Source organism: Balaenoptera physalus, assembly GCF_965194825.1.
Source record: "Balaenoptera physalus genome assembly, chromosome: 8".
NCBI lineage: Eukaryota > Metazoa > Chordata > Mammalia > Artiodactyla > Balaenopteridae > Balaenoptera > Balaenoptera physalus.
The window spans coordinates 105,350,297-105,371,100 of NC_138887.1; the positions used below are offsets into that span (position 1 = coordinate 105,350,297).

Consider the following 20,804-nt stretch of genomic DNA (forward strand, 5'->3'; position numbering starts at 1 on the left):
TTATCTTCTAGTGGTGGGATTGTGGCCAATTTTTATTTTCTTTGTTCTTCCCGATATTTTCAACAATGAGCATTTTATAATTTTTGAAGTATTAATATAAAATGTAATTTTAAAAGTCTGCCACAGCAAAGAGATGTTTTATGAGGGTGATGTGTGTCATAATGAGAATGTCAATTTAAAAAAGGAGTAATGCTTTCCTTTATTTCTGAGTTTTATTATTGTAACACTTTGGGTTTCCTTTCATAAATTTGATGATGAAAAACAACAGGACCCACTAAATGGCCACCCAAGTCTGCACATCTCACTGGATACTAGAGACTCTAGATTATAGTTAGTTAACGAATTATAATGACAGTGTTGAAACTGTAGATCTCTAAGGATTTATTCACACTCTGGATTTTTAGTACAGTTAGGTAGCTTGACAGGAGTACAGTGAGAGAAAGAATATCTTAGTTTAGGCTGTTATAACAAATTACTGTAGGCTGAGTGGCTTAACCAGCGGACAGTTCTTTCTCACACTTCTGGAGGCTGAGAAGTCTGAGATCAGGGGGCCAGCGTGGCCGGGTTCTGACGAGGTGTCCTCTTCCTGGTTTGCAGATGGCTGGCTTCTTGCTATGTCCCCACATGGTGGAAAACAGAGAGGAAGCAAGCTGTCTTTCGTCTTTTCTTATAAGGGCACTAATCACATTCATGATGGCTTCACCTCCTGACCTAATTACCTCTCAAATGTCTCACCTCCTTATACCAACCATCACATTGGGGGTTAGGATTCCAATATATAAATTTGGGCAGGGCAGGGTAGGGACACAAACATTCAGTCCATAGCAGAATTTAAAAAAAAAAAATTAAAAAATGCCTACTAGGCTGCGGTGGGCTTATTTATCATCTGTTCCCACAGTGAAAAGGGTGGGTCAGACGTTCACTCAAGTCTGACCCTTCCCTCATGGTAACACATGTGCCTTTCAACCCAGCCACTTTTTGACTCCTGACTTTCAAAGCATTTTCATTTACTCTTAATACTTCCTTTGATACAAAAGAAAAGTAATTGAAAGGCAGAACTTGCTCTGTGATCCCTTTTTTGGTGTGTGTTTTAAATGAAGAGGTATTCTTTTCCAAAAATAAGAGACCAAAACATATGTATTTTGGGTTGAATTGTGTACATAATTCAACTCCCCGCAAATGTACATATTGGAGTCCTAATCCCAGTACCTCAGTGTGTGACCTTATTTGGAAGTAGGGTCATTACAGATGCATTTAGTTAAGATGAGGTCAGACTTGGGAAGGGTGAACCTTTAATCCAGTATAATTGGTGTCCACATACACACACACACACACACACACAGCAAGGGAGCTTGGGTGATGCAGAAGCCAAGGATGGTCAAAGATTGCCAGCAAAACACGAGAAGCTAGTAGAGAGACCTGGAACAGACTCTCCCTCACAGCCTCTGAAGGAACCAACCCTGCTGACATTGATCTTGGGCTTTTAGACTCCAGAATTGTGAGACAATGACTTTCAACCATTCAGTCCTCGGTACTTTGTTACGGCAATGCTAGCAGGCAAATAAAATATATATTAAAAACCCAGTGAAATTTTTGGCGCCATTTTCTTTCTAAGTTCCCTTCAACACACTCTATTGATATCACTTTAGAGATTTGGCCATAAAATCTATGGATTATTGTTTTTTACTAAAAGAAGGAAGAACATCTTTATGCTTCTATAGTTTGGAATAAAAGATGTAACCCGTAAAACCTAAATGCATCTAAGGCTGTGTTCAGGGGGAAAAGACTCAGTCTAGTCATACTTCTAGAGAGAAGACCCCAAGCATGGGTTAATCATGGCCCTTTTCCACTGCAAGGGTAGAGGAAAGAGTTATTCAGTGACTGGAAAATCCAGATGTTGGTGGTACTGGTCTCAGTTTATATACTTCTCTAGGAAGCGCTTCTTGGACACGCTCACTTACCTTACGTGGAAGCAAGAAATTGGGAAACAAAGTCTTCTAGGAGCATGGGTGTTCTGCCTGAAGGGGGCTAGCATTCTCTGAGGGGGTCCAAAAGCTGTTGTCCAGTAACAGGAAGACAGACCCAAGAACTCTGTCCAATCTAGTAAGAGGTACCCCTGCCTTCAAGCAAGCCATTAGACTTCTCTAGTTGATAACCAGTAGTCAAAACTTCTAAGCAGAGCCCATAGGCACAGGGAGACTGCCCCATCCTGGAGTATGTCTGCCTGGGAATGTTGGTGCCACCTGGCCCTGGCTGTAGTTGATAGGAAGCTTAGGTCCAGCGAGCAGCCCATGTCCGTGCTCAGCAATATGGAAGCTTTCCAGGAGCGCTGGTTCTGGGTTCCAGCCATGAACTACCGCCCAAGACCTGCAGCCTCTGCTTGCCATTCAGACACATTGGACGTGTCCCCTTAGTATGCCTACACTACCCACTGTATTTCATCCTGGGTCAAGGACAGGCCCAGAGCGCTAATTGGACTGTGTTTCCAGTGATAGAGCTCCTGGGAACACCTCCTTGAGACTTGCTTCTACCCTTTACATCTCTGGTAGTCATAACATCATCCTGATAAGATGTGGACACCCTCACTTAAATGACAGGCTTTATCTTGAGTAGACCCAATTTGGATCAGCCTTTGCTACTGCTAGGCTGTAACTGAAGTTAAATGTGGAATGTGAACAAGTGGAGGTCAACTTGAACTTGATCCTAGACTCGTACTTCTTTGCTGAGATGGGAATCATTACATTGGAGATACAGAGAAGAAAGCATAATCATAGCCAACTACTAGGCTTTGCAGTAGACAATTACCTATTGATTTTCAACATTTTAAATCAACCTTTAGCTAAATTATGAAAAGACATAACTATGAATACAAAACTTAATACAATCAATTTTGACAGTAAAAATTTCCAATGACAAAGTTTAGGAGGTGGAGATGGCAAGTGAGTATATATCATCTGCTGTTGATGGAACAAGAAATGGGGATTTTTAAATATGATACATGAAGATGTAGATCTGACCGATGGAGGAACTGAAAATAGTGATAGAACTGTTTGTGGGGAGAAAAATGGGGGGAGGTTATTAAGTGAGCTAAATCCTTTCTGATCATAGCAGAAATCTCTATCAAAGATATGTTTAAAACTGGCAAGTCAATAAAAGTCAGTGACATGTTATTTAGAAGTAAAAAGGTTATTGTCAGAATATCTAAAAACAGTTAAGAATGGTTGGCTCTCTGGAGAATGAAATTGGGGTCACTGTTACTTTCTATTTTAAGCCCTTCTATATGACTTAATTCTAACTATATGTATTTAGTAGGCTGATTAAAGTGTTAATGAAATGTTTTTAAAGAAATGAGTAAAATCGCAGAAGAAAAGATGAATATATTTTGATTATATAAACATTTTAAGTTGCTCTAGGTCCAAAACAAATTAAAAAGGGAAACAGGAAGCTATATAAAATATATATTAATAACTTATATAATATACTATATATGATATATAGTATATGTAACAACTAACATATATAATATATTGAATATAATATTCATATATGTTATATGTTATATATTCAATTTATAATATGTAATTCAATATATAATATATTCAATTCCATATATAATATATATAACATATATATTCACATAAATTGATATGGAAAACATTCAGATCCTCAAAAGAGAAATGAAGAAAAGAGGTAAATAGTTCACAAAAGCTAATTAATAAATACAAGAAATAATGTTTAATCTTGCCATGAACAAAGCTCAGCTGTTCACAGTGCTCCCTTCTGCAGGATGAGCTCCGCCTCGGTGGAGCTGCTTCCCCCAGAGGAAGCCAGGAAGCAGGTGGAGCCCAAAGGAGGGCAGCGTACCGGTAGGAAGCCCACTGGCCCAGACGCAGAGACTTCAGGCACCCAGGTCACACCCCAACCTTGTCCTAAAAAGGGGGACAAAAAACTAGCCTTAGGTATGCCCAATGTGTGGTCCAGATCAGGCTCTCTAACACGCTTTCATTTTTCTCTGTCCTTGAAATAGCAGGGACTGCCCTATATAAATTGCACTGGATTCTGAAGTCCTAGGAATTAGGATCCGTGCCTGACTCATCTTGTTTTATAGACTCCAGCACCTCTCAGGATGCCTTGCTCTTAGAAAATATTCAGTGATGTTTTGTATAATGGATGAGAAGCTTATGCTAATATATACAGTACTTAACATATCAGCTGCTAATAGGTCTTGGTACCTATGTATCATTGAAAACTTTAGCTCAACAGAGATATGTTTGCAAACTGCTGAATGATTTGACAAAGATAACCCAATGATCATATGGCCATTAATGGTATTGCACCTCAAAGGTATATTCATTTTTCATTTTTCAGTGGCATGGATTCCAGTGATTCCATGAAATACTCTGCATTATTTGAGTCTTGTCCATGGTCAAAAGACTTGCCTTTTCATCCTCCAGAAGACAGAATTTATTCACACCCAGAATCAACAATAGGTGATATTGAGGATCAGCCCCTAAAAGGTATGAGTCATTTACATATGGTTCTCATATAAATATTAATATTATAATTATTTCCCACTGTCTTTCTGTTTCTGATTTTTTTAAATTAATTGAGTGCTTAAAGTGAGAATCTCTCCTTTGAGGCAGGATGGGTTATTTATCCCCCATTGTAATAGACGAGAAACAAAGTTAAAAAAGATCAGGAATGTGCCCAAGGTTACTTCGCTACTTAGAGTGGACGCTGCTGCTCTGCCCATCTGGCCACACTGCCTGCAGGGATGTTCTGGGATGAGGGGCACGTGCTCTCGAAAGGAGGTTTTAGCAACTTGGGCTGCATTCAGTGAAGGCGAAGAAACGCAGGGAAGTTTTCATATCACTGACCAGTCTCCTGCTCTGGGGGTCTGGCAGAATCCTGACGGTTTTGGGTTTGAAGGATCAGGCCAGCCCCTCCTCTTCACCTCCTTTTTACACCTTGCTCCCCAACAGACTTGTGAATGCATGTCTCCTGGCACGGACAGGATGGCCATCGCATTTTTGTCTCTGGCAATGTTCATAAAGAACATTGAGCAAAGACCTTAAACAGTGTGGGGAGACTGAAGGGCTAGAGGTGAAAATGGAAAAGGGAGAGAGTAACCCATTTTGGGGCTCTGTGAGCAACTGATAGAGGAATGAATAAATTGGGGGGAATTCTCTAGAACCTGGAGGCTCGGAGGAGCCACCATTGGTAGCCTGAGTTGGGGTGGGGTGGTCTGCCTGAGACCGGAAGAAGACTTTGAGGATCCCCTGCTTGCTCAGGTGACCACGGGAGCCAGAAAGAGAGTACAGACGTGTTAGGTCACCAGGGACAAGAGGACACAGTAGGTGGCATCTCCAGAAGGAAGGTCCTGAATCAGGCACCTTCTAACCATTTCAGGGGTGGACTCCCTCTTCAGGTGTAGCTGTATTCAGGACAGCTGACCGAGATAGGGTATTTTCCAGCATTTTACTCAACAGGGAGGACAGAAGCAATAAATTAGAATCTGTTGGCCTGAAATAAACAGACTGCCAGGTATTTCTCCAGCCAAGATGGGTTTATTAGGGATCAAGCAGAGAATTGCAGTTCGGGGTCTACAACCACAGTGAGCCACATGCAAGGCCCCACAGGGCAAAGGGAGGAGAAAGCTTTTTATAGAGAAGGAAAGGGAAGTGGGAGAGCTTTAGTAAACCAAGAGTCCACGGCTTTTCATTGACTAAGGCCTTGCCAGGAAAGAAGGGGAGACTTCTTCCTTTTGGGCTCTGCTATGGTCGCAGGGCGGGAGAGCTCCCCCTTCTGGTCTCCCAGCTCCATTTCATGGAGGTTTCTGTTAATTCATTTTTTACAAGTCCCAAGACTCAAGTTCCAGGATATAATCCCAAATTCTCAAGTAGACATACTATGTCATCTCACAAGATGTGTGAAGTGTTCTGGGAACTCTTTTAAAGGCTGTGAGCTGCCACTTCAGAACCTGAGGGAACCCAGGAGCCCTGGAACAGACATGTCCCCAAAGCTCATCATGGTTCTGGCTTCCCACAGGTCGTGTTCCCAGACCTTTCCCATCTCATTTTCTCTCCTCTGCCTGTATCCTTACTTATAAATGGGATACTTAGAGTTGAAAACTACATTCCAAACATAGTCTGGCCAGAGCAAAGGGGGGCTCTTACCCGTGGGGCAGAGCTGTGGAAAGAACATTGCATTAGGAATCAGAAGACCTGGGTTTTGGTTCCATTTCTACTATTGTCTGGCTGTACAGTGTTGGGCAAATCAATTAATGTCTGAGCCTTATGAATAATAATATCCGTCCCACAATAATATAGTAATATCCTATATTACTGTAATATATATATATTATAATGTAATACATAATATAATAATACAGGACCAGCAAGATGGGGTATGGTGTAAGTAAGTAGTAAAGTGCTAGATATCTGCTAGGTATTATGATTGTAAATTTTTATACACATAAAAGGTTGTGGTTGTTTTCTGCTGGGATGGTTTCTGGAGATTTATTTCATGTGAATGGGCCAAGTTTTCCTGTTTCTTTATATGCATTGTGATCTCGTGTTGAAAATTGGGCATTTGAAAAAGCAACTACCGCTCCCAGGACGTAGACCGGCTCCGTGCAGGGGACGCCCTTCACTGATTGGCGGGGCATGTTCTGAGCCCAGGATCAGTCCAGTGTGAAGGCTCAGGGTCTTTTCAGCCCCTTTCCGGACATGCCCTTTCCCTGACCTCTGTGTGTGCTTGTCTCCAGTTCCCCAGTATACACAGATGCTTTTAAATGAATGTATTAATTTCCCTAAGCGTCTTCCTCCTGCTTTTTCTTGGGGCCTTAGCTGTTCTATGGTGTTCCTCAAGTAAGAATCTCTTGTTCCAGGCGTCTTTAGGTCTGTGCCCCCTCAGGGTTTTTCAGGAGCCCTGCCCACTGCTTCCTATGGCTTCCTCTAGCCTGAGATCCCAGCTGTGCCACCTCTCGCCATCTGGGCTATGAGTTAGGTGACACAGTGGCCAATCAGGCTGCCCCTAGATGGGCTCTCAGGAGGGAACTGGGAGCCAGGCCTCTCTTCCCCCAAACTGTACTTCAACCCCTTGGGAGGGGGAGGGGCAAAGGTGAGTAAAAACTTCGTGAGATTTCTTACCCTTGCTAATGTGGTTTTTTCATGGTTGGGCGTTCACTTGGTTGCTGTAGATCATTGACTGATTTCCAGAGCTCCTATAAAGTTATTTTAGCTAGTCTCTAGTTTTTCTTTTAATGTTTCCCTGGGAGAACAAGGGCCTGGAGCTTCCTAACCTGCATCTTGCCAACATCTTTCTGTGGTGATTTTCTCAGAAATCACATCACACTACTGGCTCTGGGTCAGTTAAACCCTCATATTTTTTTTTTCACACGAACTGCCAAACCAAGTTTATATCATCCAGTATATGTGCTGTTAATTTTTTTTTTTTTTACATAAATGCAACTTTTATCTTCAGCTTTTTATCCTTTTGGTTTCAGCCCCACATTCCAACTTGATTAGATCATTTGGGGTCTTGATTCATCTTCCATATTTACTACTTTATAGATTTCTATTCAGCCAGCAAACATGCCACCTATGCCTTTGTCATTGTTGCTGTCAACATTGGGACCCAGGACTTGGCCAAGAGAAACATCCTGTGACAAGTCTCTGGACACTGACTTCCAGGGAGAGTCTACCTGCTTTGTGACGCTTAATCACATCTCTCTAGTGCATTCACATGAGAAACCGCGATGCGTGCCTTGCGTTATATCAGTCGTATTTTCTAACTCTGAGGTCAGCAAGCTTTCTGTAAAGAACCAGACAGTAAATGCTTTTGGCTTTGTGGACAACATAGACTTTTTTGCAACTACTCAACCCTACCATTGCGGTGTGAGAACAGCCATAGACAATATGTAAATGAATGGGCATGGGCTGGTTTCCATTAAACTTTATTTACTAAAATGGGCTGCAGACCAGATTTGGCCTATGGGCTATATAGGTTGTTGACCCCTGCCTAAGTAAAAAGGAAATTAAGTTAATTCGAAATAATTTTTCTTTGCAAATCCCTTCCAACACTTATCACTCACTACAGTTCTTTCTGAATGCACAAACCATTTCTTTAATAAACTGGAATTTGCTGAGGTTTAAAGTCAGGTGTGCTGGTTTGTAGACCTTTATTTCCATTTTTTAAATGGCAATATTATTTGCCTCCAGTACTTTTCTCATTGCAATGAATTCTCAAAGACCAGACACTCTAAAATTACTTCTGTCAGTTATTTCAGCACCCTGGGAGGTAGCTTACCTGGGTGTGGACAAGGGAACTGATGTAGAAGGGAGGCCTGCTCTCCTACTGTCTTCTTTCTTCTTCGGGGCCTTTATTTGCTTAAGATGTTTTTGTTACTCTTTCCAGCTTAAAAAAATATCTCCATGGTGAAAAAGAAGTAGAAAATAAGGGGGAGCCTTTTCTTTTTTCTTTTTTTTGGCTGCACCGCATGTGGGGATCTTAGTTCCCCAACCAGGGTTTGAACCCACGCCCCCTGCAGTGGAAGCGTGGAGTCGTAACCACTGGACCACGAGGGAAGTCCCTTTTATCTTTTTTTGTCCTCTGTTAACAGGATATCATCTTCTCAAGGAGTATGCCATTCTTGCTCTAAATATACCTTAAGAAGGTCCATTTTGCCTTTAACATTTTGGATTGCACTGGCTTGTTTAATAAGCTGCGTCTTCCCGATCTTATATTATAGGTCACTCCATTTTGCTCACTTCCTGTAGAATCCTCTGCCTCACTCTCTCAATCCCTCCTACACTGCTTTCTCCCCACTGAGAATTCGGCTTCCTCTGTGGCCACTATGCTTCCGCCTTCAGTGTCTATCTTCCAAACTCCTCTTGCTTCCACAGTCCCCAGAGGAACCTAGCTCTGTGGTTCATCCTTGGTGTCTTCCTCGTGGGTGAACAAGCCAATCTTAAAGGGCATTAGATGAGGTTTCTCTAGGAAGGACTTCAGGGTGTGTGTGTGTGTGCGCTAAGTCTACTCACATATGATTGAAAAGGAATACTGTGCAGGGCATTATTACAGAGGGTATGAATGAGCAGGGTAGAAGAGTAGCATAGGAATTGCTTGCTGTAGCAACCTTCTGGTCATTGGGCAAGTCTACCCAGCCCAAGGTTTGTCCAGCCACGCACATGATATATTCTCAACCTCAGCCCTTATTTTTCTTATTTGGGTGTCATTTATTTCTTATAGTTTGTTATGAATGAATTCTAAAAGTTATTCTGGTTCTTACATCATGCAATGCTTATTTTCTTTGTTTAGTGTACCAAGGGGTTAACTATACATACTGTATCTTTTTTTTCTTAATGTTTTACAGCACTACATAAACAGGTATTTCCATGTGAAAAAGGGTCTCTCCAACACAGAAGACACACAATCTCAGGCATCAGTCGCCCAGGTTCCAACACCAAACCCACCCTCCCTCCGATCCCTCAGGGCCGCAAGTAGACCCGTACCTGACGTTTGATCTTAACATGGAAAACTTGCTCTGATCATGTCCAGTCCCTTTGTCTCACCTGGCCGTGGATCCTGGCTATTCCTCACTCAACCAACTACCTACAAAAGAATGTTCTATATGCCTTAATTCTCTCAGTTTCTTTTGTGATTCTCTGAATAGTGTCTATCTTTTTTAAAATGTAAGTTTTTCTTAGCTTTTATAAATGGAATTTCAGTTTTTCCCACAGCTATGAATGAATTTTCTAGCTGCTTCCTGCTCTGAAATACCAGATGGCAAAATCTCCCAAGATCTCTGCCTTGCTACATGCATAGTGATTGTGGGATAAAGCCAATGACGATTGTGCTCTTGAAATTTCAATGTGTCCATTTATAACATTAGTGTATACTTTACAGGACTGAAATATTTTTGTTCTTCTCATTATGAAAAAATTATAGAGTTCCATTTAACTTCTGACCAACATGATACCTCAACTTCCTTTAGCAATATGAAGGAATAAAGAGTATCAGGTATTTCTTTTATTTCACCCTTTTTTGACTCTGATTATGAAAGGTTTATAGGCAATTTTCATTGTCTTTGTGGTTTCACTTCCTGCCATCTGCAGAAGAAAAATTGAGCAGTTATAGGCGAGGCTGGTATTCGGCTGATTTGTGTGAGCAAGACTATGCTGGTTGTTAAAACACTGGAATGCACCCCTTTGGATGGGTAAATGGTCTTTCCTCTGAATCCTCTGTGCATGGTGATTCATGGGAACAAGAGCCTTCCCATAGTACGGCACTAATTGTTAAATATTTTAAATATCAAAATCCTCTAATGCTTTCCTTTTTAAAAAATATCAAAACCTCCTTTGATAATCCCCTTTCCCGTAACTCACATTTGGATGTAACACGATTTGCTATTGGCTCCTATATTCCACCTAGCCCTGTTTTCAACAGGAGCTGGTTAAAGTTCTTTTCTTGGGGTGGGTGGGAGAGGCTGGGAGGGGGAACGTGGAGGAGAGTACAAGGCTGAGCGGAGAAGGGAGGCAATGCTCTCTGGAAAAGTAGGGGTGCAGAGAGTGGGTCGCTGTGCCCCAAGGATTCACCAGCATCATCTAATCTTTTTAAAAGTTATTATGAAATATTTTAGACACACTGGAAGATATAAAAATAATAGTTTCGATTTCAAACAATATGGAAGAGATGCTTTTTAAAAAAAATTTCTCCTACTAAGCACAGCTAAAAGCATAGAAATTATATATAAAACAAAGGTAAGATTGAGAGTTAGAAGGAAGAAGGCAGACCACCTGAGGACCCTGGGACCTGAGTAATGACATAATGGTAATTTCCCTGGGTTTCCTTTTGCCTTAGATATCCTAAACTGGGTGCTGGAGAAACTACAACCCCAAAACACTAATGATACAGACAACAATAGTTCCAACAAAGAGCCTGCTCTTTCTAGCTAAAAGACTAGGAAAGGAGCAGACTAGCAACACAGAAACCTTTTAGACAAGGACTGCTTTACTCCAGCTAAATACTGTGAATAAAATTCTGGCCCCATCCTTTTTCTCACCCTTGTTAGCAAAGTCTTCCACCCTTTTCTAGCTGTAACAATGTTCCCCTTCTCTTCCCTGCTGTGATAGTATCCGGGAAATTTTTGTGGAGAGCCAGGATGTTTACCACCACCCAGTGTTAAATAAGAACCCCCTCTCAGAGTATCACTGAAGGCCACTTAGGGACCTAGACTGCCATTCCTCACCTGGTAGTAATGACACACCTTTTCCCCTTCCCATCAGGTGGTGTCAGAGAAGGTCTTGTGGAGGTCCAGCACCTTCACCACTGACCCATCTCCTTGCAGTGTCAGTGGAGGCCATGTGAGGACCTAAACTTCCACACCCACTCAGCATTAATACGGCATCATTCCCACTTTTCCCACCCTAAGTGTCAAGAGAGGCCAAGTGGAGAACTTAGACTTCCACCTCCACCTGGCAGTAATGACTCAGTGCTCTCTCCCCAACTGGCATGGTGTCAGAGAAGGTCAACTAAACAGAAGATTTAAATAAGATCCAGAGTCTCATACTATCCAAAATGTCTAAGATATAATAATAAAAAAATACTTATCAAGAATCAGGAAAACCTTAACTTAAATGAGAAAAGTCAATCAACATATGCCAACACAGAGGTGAAACAGATCTTAGAATTATCTGACAAGAATTTTAAAGCAGCTGTGATGAAGATGTTTCAACAAGCAATTATGCACATGACTGAAACAACTGAAAAAGAGAGACAATCTTAGCAAAGAAATAGAAAGTCTTGAAAAGAAATAGAAGATATAAATAAGAAACAAATGGAACTTTTAGAACTGAAAATGCAATAACTGAAATTTTAAAACTTACTGGATGGACTCAACAGTAAAATGGAGAGGACAGAAGAAAAAAATCAGTGAACTTGAAGACAGAGCAATTTTAGTTACCTAATCTGAACAACAGAAAATGGACTGAAAAAAAAAATGAGCTCCAAGGACATGTAGGACTATATGAAAAGATCTAATGCTTATGTCATTAGAGATCCAGAAGAACAAAAAAGAGTATGGGGCTAAAATATTATTGCTGAAAATTGCCCCAATTTTGCAAAAGCCAAAACCCTACAAATTCAAGAAGATGATGAATCCCAGACAGGAAAAACCCAAATAAATATGCAACAAGACACATAATCAAACTTTGTCAAAAAGACAAAGAAAAATATCTCAAAGCAGCAAGAGAGAAACAATATCTTAATTATAAGGAAAAAACAAATCAAATGATAGCATATTTCTCATCAGAAACTATAGTACTGCCAGAAACCACAGAAATGGAACAGCATTTTCTAGTGCTAAGAGAAAAAAACCTGTCAATCTAGAATTCTCTATTCAGTAAAAATGTCCTTCAGGAGTGAAGGAGGAAATCAAGACATTCTCAGCTGAAGGAAAACTAAGAGAATATATTGACAGCAGACCTAGCCTAAAAGAATGGCAAAAAAAAAAAAAAATTCTTGAAACAGAATGAAAATGATAAAAGAAGGTAATTTGAAACATAAAGAAAAAAAGAACAGTGGAAATAGTGAAAATATGGATAAATACAATAGAAGTTCCTCCTCATCTTGAGTTCTCTAAATTATGTTTGATGGTTGAGCAAAAATTATAACGTTGTCTGATGTGGTTCTCAATATATGTAGAAGGTATATATAATTTAAGGCAATTATATTATAAACAGGAATAAAAGGACTTAAAAGGAGGTAAGCTTTCTACATGTCACTCAAATGGTTAAAATGTCAACACCAGGAGACGGTGATAAGTCATATATGAATAATGTAATACCTAGGATACCACTAAAAAAGCTACTTTGTGAGATACACTCAAGAGCACTATAGATAAATAAAAATGGAATTTTAAAAATGTTCAAGTGACACATAAGAAGTCAGGAAATAGAAAACAGAGAACCAAAAAACTAAACAAAATACCAAAAGCAGCCTTAAGCTCTACCATACCAACAATTACATTAGAGTAAATGGTCTAGATACACCAATTAAAAGACAGAGGTTGGCAGAGGGGATTAAAAACACATGACCAAGTTATATCATGTCTACAAGAAATTCACTTGAAACTTAACAACATAGGTTGAAAATAAAAGAATGGAAAAGTGTTTGCATATATCATGCAACCATTATCAAAAGAAGGGAAGAGTGGTAATATTTGTATCAGATAAAGTAGGCTTCAGAGAAAAAAAAATTACGAGATATAGAGATACATTACATAAGGATAAAAGGGTCAATCCACCGAGAAAACATAACGTGGTTAACTATGTATGCACTAAAGAACGGAGCTACAAAACATGTGAAGCAAAAACTGACAGAACCGAAAGGAGAAACAGTTGTATATTTCAACATCTCTTTCTCAACAGTTGATAGAACAATTAGACAAAATCTCCAAGAGTAGATAATAATTCAACAACATCATCAACCAGTAGGATTTAATTGACATTTATAGAACGTTCCACTCCAATGACAGCCCAATAAACATTCTTTTCAAGAGTGTTTCATGAATGTTCTCATGAAACATTTGCCAAGACAGACCATACCCTGGACCATGAAAGAAACCTAACAAATTTAAAAGAATTCAAATCATACAAAGTATGTTCTCTGACGACAATGGAATCAAACTAAAAATTAATAACAGATAATAGAAAAGTCTCCAAACATCTGGAAATGAAACAACACAGTCTTAAATAATCTATGGGCCTAGGAGAAAGTCTCAAGGGAATTAAAAAATACATGGAATTATATGGTAGCTCTATTTATTACTCAGCTATAAAAAGAAACAAAATTGAGTTATTTGTAGTGAGGTGGATGGACCTAGAGTCTGTCATACAGAGTGAAGTAAGTCAGAAAGAGAAAAACAAATACCGTATGCTAACACATATATATGGAATCTAAAAAAAAAAAAAAAGGTCATGAAGAACCTAGGGGCAGGATGGGAATAAAGACGCAGACCTACTAGAGAATGGACTTGAGGACACGGGGAGGGGGAAGGGTAAGCTGGGACAAAGTGAGAGAGTGGCATGGACATATATACACTACCAAATGTAAAATGGATAGTTAGTGGGAAGCAGCCACATAGCAGAGGGAGATCAGCTCAGTGCTTTGTGACCACCTAGAGGGGTGGGATAGGGAGGGTGGGAGGGAGGCTCAAGAGGGAGGGGATATGGGGATATATGTGTGCATATAGCTGATTCACTTTGTTATACAGCAGAAACTAACACACCATTGTAAAGTAATTATACTCCAATAAAGATGTTAAAAAAAAAAAAAGAAACTGAAGAGGAGGATTCTTAAATCAATAAGCTCCTACCTCAAAAACCTGGGAAATAAAAATAAACCCAAAATACGCAGAAAGAAACAACACGGAGCAAAAATCATTGAAAATGAAAACATAAAAGTAATAGAGAAAAAGCAGTAAAACAAAAAGCTAGTTCTTAGAAAAGATCAGTAAAATTGACAACCTCTCTCTGGTTAAACTGACAGAAAAGAGAGAAGACACAAATTACCAATATTATAAGTGAAATGGGATGAAACTTCAGATTCTGCAGACATCAAAAGGATAATACGGAATACTACAAACAATTCCACACACATAAATTTGACAACTTAGATGGAATGGACCAATTCCTCAAAAACTACCACAACTCACACAGTATGAGATAGATCATTTGAATAACCCTATAAATATTAATATATTATAGGAATTGAATAATTAAATTGAATTAAAGAATTCATAATTATGAAAAAGAAATCTCCAGGCCCAGATGCTTTCACTGGAGAATTTTACCAAATGTTTACAAAAGAATTCATACCAATTCTACATAATCTCTCTTAGAAAATGAAAAAGGAAGGAACAATTCCCAACTTATTTTCTGAGGCAAATATTACTCTGATACCAAAGTCAGACAGATGGTACAAAAAAAGAAAACTGCAAACCAATATCACTCATGAATAGATGCAAAAAATCCTTAAAAAATTTCAGCAAATAAAATTCAGCACTACATAAAAAGAATTATACACCATGACCAAGTAGAGTTTAACCCAGGGATGCTGATTCACTAGTTGAAATCAACCAGTGTAATCTACCATAATAACAGGCTAAACAAGAAAAATTTACATGATCAGATCAATTAATGCAGAAAAAGCATTTAACAAAGATTAACACCCATTCATGATAAAAATCTAGGAATAGAGGAGACTTTCTTCTATTTGATAAAGACTTTGGTACATGTGTCTATCCCTAAACAATACACACTTTTGTTCACCATGACTTTAAACTTTATTTTATACTGTATATATTCATCAATTAACTTTTTCTCAACTTTATGTTTATGGGTTTAATCCATGAACATTGTGTTGGTTTAGTTTTAAGGTTTCTCACTGCTGTATACTATTCCACTGTAAGAATATACCACAATTTATCCACTTTCCTGTTGATGAATGCTAAATTTGTTTTCACTTTTTTTTTCTACTATAAAAGGTGCAGCTGAAAAAATTCTTCTATAGGAGTGGAATTGCTGTGATATAGGTATACAAATCTTTAACTTTACCAGATATTGGTTACTCTAATATGCCCTCACAAATATGTAAGAGTTTTTATTTTTCTACATCGTCAGCAATGAGTGGAATTGACAATCTTTTTATTGCTAATCCAATAGGTGTTAATGTAAACTCATTGTGGTACTTTGGATTTCTCCAAAGTTGAACATTTTTTATAAGATTAGTGGCCATTTGTGGCTCATCTTCTATGAGTTGCCTATTTATATGTTTTGTCTAGTTTTAAATTGGGTTGTTATCTTTTTCTTACCAATTTGCAGGATTTATTTATATATTCTGGTTATTAATTCTTTAGTTATATGAATTGCACATCTTTTCAAAGGCTGTGTCTTATCTTTTCACCTTTTAAAAATGTTATATTTTAATGAGTAAAAGTTATTAATATGGCCAAATTTTTCAGACTTTTTCTTGATAGTTTGTGTTTTTTTATGTCTTATGTGTTCCTTCCCTATGCCATAGTCATAACTATAGTCTCTTAGATATTATTCTAAATGCTTTTTTCAAAAAAGTTTTGCCTTCCCAGTTTAGGTCTATACTCTACCTGCAATAGAGTTTTGCATATGCTCTGAGGTAGGACTTAATTTTTTTCTAGTTGTTGCACCTCTTTTTCTCTCTAATCTGTAAGACCTTGTCTCTCATATTATTTCTATAAATGTTTGGGTCTGTTTCTGGGCTCTCTGCTCTATGTTACTGTTTTATTTACTATACATTTATAATAAGACTTACAACCTGGTAGGACAAGTTATGCACTTTGATTTTCTTCAAAATTATCTTGACTATTCTTCACATTTTGCTTTCCAAGTAATTTTAGACTTTATCAAACTTGCAAATGCCTTATTTGAAGTTAGTTAGAATTACATTTAGTTCATAAATTTGGGGAGGCTTGTTTTCTTTATGATATTGAATCTCCCTTTCTATAAACATGCTCCCTTTTGTACGTTTTCTTTAATTCCTTTAATAAAGTTGTATACTTTTCTCCATAAAGGATATATGTATCTTTAGTGAGGTTTATTCCTAGGTACCTTTTATTTTGGTTATTTTAAGTGGAATATTCTTTAAGATTATATTTTCTGTGACTGGTATATGGAATGCAGTTCATTTCTACAATTATCATGTGTATTATATATTCTGACAGTATATTTGCAGATTATTTCAGGATTCCATGCAGATACCATAAAAAATGACATTTTTTCCCCTTTCTTTACATTCCTATTATTATTCTGTTTTTAAAATTTCATTTCATTATTTTTTCTTTTAAAAACTTCCCTGGAGAGAACCTCCAATACAATGTTGAGTAGAAACAATGATAGTGGACATCCTTGTCTCACTTCTGATTTTAAAAAGAATATTTCTAATATTTCACTATTAAGTGTGAAATTTGCTGTAGATTTTTGGCAGATAATCTTTGGGAAAAATTTTCATTTAATTCCTGACTTACCATGAGTTTTACCATGAAAGAGCATTGAAAAGGTGTTTTCTTTGTAGGGTACAAAAATTTGAGGTATATATTAATTCAATCATATTAATTGTATTATTCGAACTGTTATTTTCTTTCTTTTTTTTAAATTAATTAATTTATTTTTGGCTGTGTTGGGTCTTTGTTGCTGCACACGGGCTTTCTCTAGTTGTGGTGAGCGGGGGCTACTCTTCATTGTGGAGCACGGGCTCCTCATTGTGGTGGCTTCTGTTGTTGCTGAGCACGGGCTCTAGGTGCATGGGCTTCAGTAGTTGTGGCACGTGGGCTCAGTAGTTGTGGCTCACAGGCTCTAGAGCGCAGGCTCAGTAGTTGTGGCACACGGGCTCTAGAGCGCAGGCTCAGTAGTTGTGGCGCACAGGCTTAGTTGCTCCGCGGCATGTGGGATCTTCCTGGACCAGGGCTCAAACCCGTGTCCCCTGCATTGGCAGGCGGATTCTTAACCACTGTGCCACCAGGGAAGTCCCCGAACTGTTATTTTCTTAGTTTTTTTTTTTTTTCTACCTACTCATACTGAAATGTTAAAAAAAAAACACCCTCTCACTATGATTGAGTTTCCCTCTCCTCCACTTTCCTTCCTTTCCCTTCTCTTTCCTCCTTCCTTCTTTCCTTTCTTCTTTCTCCTTCCTCCCTCCCTTCCCAGATTACCTGCTGACCGTAGGAAAGTTAGTGGTACATAAAAAACATGCTTACCGGGACTTCCCTGGTGGTGCAGTGGTTAAGAATCCACCTGCCAATGCAGGGGACATGGGTTCAAGCCCTGGTCCGGGAAGGTCCCACATGCCTCAGAGCAACTAAGCCCGTGCACCACAACTACTGAGCCTGCCCTCTAGAGCCCACGAGCCACAACTACTGAGACCATGCGCCACAACTACTGAAGCCTGTGCACCCTAGAGCCCGTGCTCTGCAACGAGAAGCCCACGCACTGCAATGAAGACCCAATGCAGCCCAAAAAAAAAAAAAAAAAGCATGCTTACAGAAGCATCAAAAGTAAACATCTCACAAATTAAAAAAAAAAAACAGTAGGATAGTGATTTTATGATCAGACAAAATAAGAGGTCAAGATGAAAATCATTAAACGATACATAAGACACCCTTTTACATTAAAACAGGTGCATCCCATTACTAAGGTATAACAGTCATGAACGCTTAGGGATTGGGTCATATAACATCAAAGTATATAAAGCAAAAAAATGTTAGAAATGTAAATTGCTTTCTATCTGAAAGTGCTCTCATCCATAAACCTAGGATTGTAACAGGATTGCCTGTTAGGATTTTTTTTTGATGATTAAGCTGGATGATGTGTGTGTGTGGTGAGTACAAGTACCTCAGGCCACAAACTCTTAATTTTAAGCTCAAATCCAAAGTGAAAGAAATTTAATCTTATTCCCTATCAATTCAGGACAATCTCAGTCAATTCTGTTGCCTCTCTCTTGCTTTTAACCTGGGATTTCATCCAACTTCTAAGGGTTTATGGAGTTTTAAGGCATCAGCGGGAGGCATCTGGTTCCTGCATTAATGAGAAATTCTTGGGTCTTGCCTACTCTCCAGGGACCATGCCTATAGCTGCTGACACATCCCTATTATTTTGACCACTCCAGGTACGTTGACTTTTTTTTTTTAATGTAACTTTGTTTCTCTTTGTGAAAGCACATAAGAAACCAACTGCTCTGCTGTGCCAATCTGGGTCAAGGGGTCTGTCTTAGGCCCTCTCTGCCTTGACACCCTTGCAGTCTTCTTTCTTTGCCGAGTTCCCAGAACATGGATATATTGGGAGCTCAGTCAGCTGGCTGCCTGGTAGAGCTCCATATGGGAAGCCAAGCAGTGGACCCCTGCTCTTCAGGTCCCACATTCAAGTAGGATTTCTATTGTATCCTAGACCTTGAAGTTATCTGTGGAGTAATGGTTCTCAACTGGATTGGCAAATCACTCCATAAGTTTAAAAAACACCAGTGTCCAGGCTCCATCCCAAGCCAATTAAATAAGGATCTGTGGGGATGGCGGCTAAGGCATTGTATTTTTTTAAAATTCCCAGGGTGATTCAATTGGATAGCCAGGATCGAGAACCACTGCTCCCAGAAGATAGAGTGCGGGCTTTTCTAGAATAATTTTATCAAAATTTTTTTTTTTTGTCTTTAGCAGATGACTGACCATCTCACCACACCCTTGTTAGCATAAACTATAATACAATTTTTTAATGTTTATATTTTTTAATTTTTATTTTACTGAAGTATAGTTGATTTACAATGTTTTAGGTGTGTAGCAAAGTGATTCAGTTGTACATATGTATAAAAATATATGTATTCTTTTTCAGATTCTTTTCTATTATAGGTCATTACAAGATATTGAATAGAGTTCCCGGTGCTATACAGTAGGTCCTCATCATTTCTTTTATATATAGTAGTATGTATCTGTTAATCCCAAATTCCAAATTTATCCCTCCCCCCCACTTTCCCCTTTGGTAACCATAAATTTGTTTTCTATGTCTGAGTCTATTTCTGTTTTGTAAGTAAGTTCATTTGTATCATTTTTTTTTAGATTCCACATATAAATTATATCATATGATATTTGTCTTTGACTTACTTCACTTAGTACAATAATCTCTATAGGTCCATCCACGTTGCTGCAAATGGCATTATTTCATTTTTTTATGGCTGAGTAGTATTCCATAGTATGTACGTACCACATCTTCTTTATCCATTCATCTGTTGATGAACATTTAGATTGCTTCCATGTCTTGGCTACTGTAAATAGTGCTGCTTTGAACATTGGGGTACAAGCATCTTTTCAAATTAGAGTTTTCTCTGGATATATGCCCAGGAGTGGGATTGCTGGATAATATGGTAACTCTATTTTTAGTTTTTTAAGAAACCTCCATACTGTTCTGCATAGCGGCTGCACCAGTTTACATTCCCACATAATTGTTTATCATTACTAACTTGATAGTTGAAAAATGCTATTTTATTGATTGGGTTTAATATTTCTCATATGCTTATTTTTTATTAGTATTTCCATCTTAGTGAATTGTTGGTTCATATCTTTGTTACATTTTTATCCTGGGATGTCAGTGTTTTATATTTTTGTGAGAGTTTTGTCTATTAAATATTAACTATGTGGTCCCCATTTGTTTTAAATATCCATCCCAATTTGTCATTGGTCTGTATTTATTTTAAATAGAGAAGATGTTTTAAATAGAGAAGATTTATTTTAAATAGAGAAGATTTTAACTCTATGTTTTCTTATAAAGCGTTTGCTTATGTATGATCATGAAATCTATTCTCTAAAAGTAGTGCTTGTCCAGTGGAGCTCTCGGTGATGATGGAAATACGTAAAAATATCTACGGTATTGTCCGGTATGACTGAGGAACTGAATTTTTAATTTTACATACTTTTAATTAATTTAGATGTGAATAACTAACTACATGTTACTAGTGGCTACTACATTGAACAGTACAATTCTAAAGGGTTTATCTTCATAGTCTTGGGAGTTTTTTTTTTGGCTGACAGTTATTTTGAGAGTTCTCTTATAAGTTCTAGTTTTGGTGGATTATAATGAAGAAATGAAAATATGGCTTTTGTAATTTATATTTTTTAAACTTTATGTTCCTTATGCCTTGGCATGTGCCGAATTTTTAAAAATCATGAATGGGATTGAAAAGAAAGTCTATGGTATAAAATTTTGCTACATCTACTAATTCAATTTTTC

At 38.3% G+C, this 20,804-nt stretch overlaps 1 protein-coding gene across 3 annotated transcripts in view; it reads left to right on the forward strand.

The window, feature by feature from the left end:
• LRGUK (leucine rich repeats and guanylate kinase domain containing) overlaps positions 1–10,026 on the forward strand; it is a 132,999-nt gene extending 122,973 nt beyond the window's left edge. For all 3 annotated transcript variants that reach the window (XM_082472888.1, XM_082472889.1, XM_082472890.1), the window contains 2 exons: positions 4,369–4,517; positions 9,377–10,026. In XM_082472888.1, the coding sequence (XP_082329014.1) occupies positions 4,369–4,517; positions 9,377–9,507 (280 nt within the window). In that variant the 3' untranslated portion in view covers positions 9,508–10,026. The remainder of the gene's footprint in view (positions 1–4,368; positions 4,518–9,376) is intronic.
• The last annotated feature ends 10,778 nt before the right edge of the window (positions 10,027–20,804 follow it).